The sequence below is a fragment of the Spea bombifrons genome, chromosome 13 (genome assembly GCF_027358695.1).
Source record: "Spea bombifrons isolate aSpeBom1 chromosome 13, aSpeBom1.2.pri, whole genome shotgun sequence".
NCBI classification, from domain to species: domain Eukaryota; kingdom Metazoa; phylum Chordata; class Amphibia; order Anura; family Pelobatidae; genus Spea; species Spea bombifrons.
This window is the reverse complement of record NC_071099.1, coordinates 25,917,841-25,920,777: the sequence shown is the minus strand read 5'-3', so window position 1 is coordinate 25,920,777 and position 2,937 is coordinate 25,917,841. Positions and strand designations below refer to the sequence as shown.

The 2,937-nt window shown below is 42.9% G+C and overlaps 1 protein-coding gene across 1 annotated transcript in view; it reads left to right on the top strand.

Moving 5' to 3' along the window:
* Window positions 1-1,720, top strand: part of CHMP6 (charged multivesicular body protein 6) — a 3,920-nt gene extending 2,200 nt beyond the window's left edge. Inside the window, exons 4-8 of the mRNA XM_053453053.1 lie at window positions 79-165; window positions 458-523; window positions 613-693; window positions 962-1,016; window positions 1,105-1,720. Coding sequence (XP_053309028.1) covers window positions 79-165; window positions 458-523; window positions 613-693; window positions 962-1,016; window positions 1,105-1,157 — 342 coding nt within the window. The 3' untranslated portion in view covers window positions 1,158-1,720. The remainder of the gene's footprint in view (window positions 1-78; window positions 166-457; window positions 524-612; window positions 694-961; window positions 1,017-1,104) is intronic.
* The last annotated feature ends 1,217 nt before the right edge of the window (window positions 1,721-2,937 follow it).

Genomic DNA, 2,937 nt, shown 5'->3' with positions numbered 1-2,937 from the left:
GCAGAGAGTCGCCGCGCCGCGCGTCCGTTCGTAGCGAGAGCGCAAAGTCTGATCAGAGAGATTTGTTTGTTTTCACAGGTTGAAGACATTGAGTTTGCACAGATTGAGCTGAAGGTGATCGAGGGGTTAAAGTTGGGTAACGAGTGCCTGAAGAAGATGCATGAGGTGAGCTAATCCTACCGTGTAAGAAAAGTGCCCTTCCACCTAACACTTCTGTAATCACTTTACTTATTTTGAGGGGAAAAATGCAGAATTAGGAACATTCCTTGAATGATGGTATCCCGACCCCCCCCCCCGGAATTGTTCTTTAAATCATGCCAGAAATTCATGATTCATGCCACCTTCATGATTTATGCCAGGAACACGTACCCTCCAACGAAGGATAGAAGGATATTATATTGTCGATTTGAATGGAATCTGCTGGCGCTCCATAAATAAATGGGACTTCTCTTCTCAGGTCATGTCCATAGAGGAGGTGGAGAGGATCATGGATGAGACGCAAGAAGGCATTGAATACCAGCGTGTAAGTAATAAGCGCCTTGTGCATGTCGAAGTGGATTGTCAGCTCATCCTTCAAGACTCTAACTATAATAATTCTCTAATATACCACAGCAAATTGACGAGCTTCTATCAGGAAACCTGACTCTAGAGGATGAGGAGGCCATTCTAGAAGAACTTGAGGCCATCACTCAGGTGAGAGACCGCAGTATGAGTTGGAGACATTGCCGTATAGAAATAAGAGATGGGAATTTAGAAATACTCATTGATCATAGAGAATCTAATATCTCGATACACATGCAAAATATAGATGAAATCATATTTAAATGAAAGTTTGTCTAAAATCCCCGTGTAATTGCTGCACCTAACGACGCAAGCGGTTTCCTCCGTGTTTTCAGTATGTTTGTGTCCATCCATAAGCCACAGGTCATATAGTATCATTTATCCTCCATGTTCTCTACAGGAAGATCTGGAACTCCCAGAAGCCCCCTCGGAGCCGCTTCCAGACACTACGCCAGGTAAGGTATATTTTCTGCAAATGGATAGGGACTGCCGCTTTTTCTATCACATTTAAAGATTTCGACTTCTCTTTTTTGCTCCTCGCAGAGAAAGAAGCGGTCAAGAACAAACCCAAGCCGCAGCTGGTGGCCGCTTCTTAACGCCATGCCCTTTCGGTAGGAGGACGGTGTTTGAAGGCAAACGCATCATCCGAAAGGCACCGGTTCAGGAGTTCCGCAGACTATCTCACGCAGCCCGGGGAGAGATATACAGCACCCGTCTTGTACATTGGACTTTTTTAATCCTAGAGGTGCTGAAAAGAGCCGTGTATCTCTTGGTTGCTTATCATAGTCCACTCCATGGGGTTTTTTTCCTTACATAAAGACGAATCAGGATCTGTGTTTTTGCAAACATAGGAAAATCAGTAAAGGGTGTGCGGTTTTTTGTTTTTTTTTTCTCATTTTTTTTTATATGTTTATCCTTTCTTTAGTAGGAGTTTAGGGTTACCATCACTTTGTCAAGTTGATGCAGTAATAGGACGCTCCAGAACAAAGCTAGGGCTGTAATTAAGTGTTTTTGATTTGGGATAATATAAAAAGAAATAAAAGAATAAAATGTACTTTTTTTTTCCCTTTCACCGTTTCAAAGGCTTTTCAGACTACGAAGAGCTAGCACTGTTACAAACTAACGATTCAAGGTTATTAAAATATGTGGCGTGACTAAATGTGATGTAACTTTGTTTCCCGTTGTACACGGCGTCCCTTGTTCCAAAACCCACTATAGCGCCGGCGCAGCCATTATCTTTCTGAGGGGGTCTTAACTTTGCATATTTATAGCCACTCTACTTGCAACAGGCTACAGTCCACTAAACGGAGCAGGCAAACAATGGTGACAGACCACGACTCCTACGAAGCAAACCGGCCGGAATAAGGCAGCCTACTTTCCAGCTGTTGATGAGCTGGGAATCCTCAGGGAAGTAAAGACAAGTATTAAAAAATAAAAATCATTAGGCTTTTTTATGGGATTGGATGAGTTAGATCTCCTGCGTGACACCGGTGATCGGTTTCAGCTCCACGTACCTTGGAGTTATTTATCTGCCAGATCACAGACTTGGTCTATAAAGCTATCGACAGTAGGTTATCTAGTAGAAACTTATTATTAACTCTTTTGTACCCCCGAGACACCAGCAGGACCTATTGTCAAGCCCCTGGAAACTGAAAAGTCACTTTATATTACAACAGTAGATCAGCTATTAATGTCCTACCTGATGGGAGTGAGAGTGTAAAGGAACACGTTCCACGTATTGGAAAAGCCCCTGTTGTGGATTGCTTCGTGGAAGCTGCTCGTTGTCATAAAGCTTTGTTCTCTTTACAGGGGGCTGTATTTAGCCTTTGGACTGAACTTTTATGCAATTCCTGTCGTGTTCGAAGACTAATAAAAATACCGTATTTGCTCGATTATAAGTCGACCCAAAAATCTGAATATTAATTTAGGAAAAAAAGAAAAAGCCTGAATATAAGATGTTTTACTATTCACGTGTAAACTATTTGTTCATATTTAATAAAAGCTATGATTGAGAAAAATATATATAATTTTATTTCCTTTTATTTGCCAACCTGCTCCCCAGTTATGCACATCTGACCCCAGGCTTGCCAATCTGCAATCTATAGGGGGTTAAAAGGCATTTCTGGAGGCAGAGTGGCATATAGGGGGTTAAAAGGCATATCAGGGGACAGAGTGGCATATAGGGAGTTAAAAAGGCATTTCTGGAGGCAGAGTGGCATAAAGGGGGTTAAAAGACATCATGGGGCACAAAAGTCTTATCCCCCCCATGTAACACTCCCCCCCCCGACTTACCTGTGCTTTTGACTGGTGTCTGGTGAGGGCAGCGGACGGAGGCCGGCGTTAGTTCTGCTGGGGCTTCTATGACTGAGCACCGGA